General features: G+C 53.4%; 1 protein-coding gene across 1 annotated transcript in view; it reads right to left on the bottom strand.

Annotated features, from left to right (window-relative positions):
• Positions 1-602, bottom strand: part of LOC104500316 (pre-B-cell leukemia transcription factor 1-like) — a gene marked incomplete at its 3' end in the record, with an annotated part of 4,913 nt that extends 4,311 nt beyond the window's left edge. The window contains exons 1-2 of the mRNA XM_010143943.1: positions 575-602; positions 1-91 (exon numbers count right to left, since the gene is read on the bottom strand). Coding sequence (XP_010142245.1) covers positions 1-91; positions 575-602 — 119 coding nt within the window. The remainder of the gene's footprint in view (positions 92-574) is intronic.
• Between the last annotated feature and the right edge of the window lie 235 nt (positions 603-837).

The raw sequence follows: 837 nt of genomic DNA, 5'->3' as shown, positions 1-837 counted from the left end.
CCTGCTACCCCCTCGGCCAGGAGCATGTTGTCTAACCGCATCAGCTGGGGGTCCGTGGGCTCCTCTTCCTGCGCTCCCCGGATGCTCAGCACTGCAGGAGACACAAAGGCAAGAGGAAAGGTGAGTCACACCTGGGACTTAACTTGGGAAAAGGGATTCTCAGCCCAGGTTGGAGCAGTGGGGCTCAGACCCCACCACGGTGCTTTTCTTCCTTTCCCAAGGGTACCCCAACAGGCAATCTGTATCCTGGTGCTCCAAGTGCTCGACACCAAGCACAGCTCCTCAGCTTCCCAGCCCAGCAACAGCGACAGGGGCACTCCAGCTCCCTGCTCCCCTCCTTGCCCCTTCTCTTCCTTCCCACAGGGAACAAGTCGGGCAGGACTGGCAGAGAGCTCACTGCAGAAGTCACCTAGAAAGCCACACTTTGCTTTCAAATATGCAGTGGAACTGCTAGCGACACCATCCAAAAAACCAGCAAATGTAACCATTCTTGCTGCCAGAAGCGACAGGGGCCATATCCCAGCTCAAGCACGGGATGGGAGGGTGGGAGTCTCTAGCTCAGACCTCAGCTCACCCGGAGATCCTCTGATGCCACCCAACATGTCGTATACAGCCTGATCTTGCACCATTTGCACCAGCCATCAGCCCCAGATGGCAGAGAAAGACACAAAGAGACCAGGGCTGACCGTGCCTCAGTTTCCCCATCTTTAAATACAGACAGAGAGGGCTTTCAAGGCCATGCTTTTAGTCATGTAGCAGAAAAACAAGCAAAAAAGATGTATGAAATAAATGTTATCCTTTGGAAAACACCTTTTTTTCTTTAGAATCCAGTCATCC

The sequence above is a fragment of the Buceros rhinoceros genome, unplaced genomic scaffold (assembly GCF_000710305.1).
Source record: "Buceros rhinoceros silvestris isolate BGI_N320 unplaced genomic scaffold, ASM71030v1 scaffold46819, whole genome shotgun sequence".
Lineage (NCBI taxonomy): Eukaryota > Metazoa > Chordata > Aves > Bucerotiformes > Bucerotidae > Buceros > Buceros rhinoceros.
The sequence above is the reverse complement of the archived record's forward strand: the minus strand, read 5'-3'. Positions and strand labels throughout refer to the sequence as shown.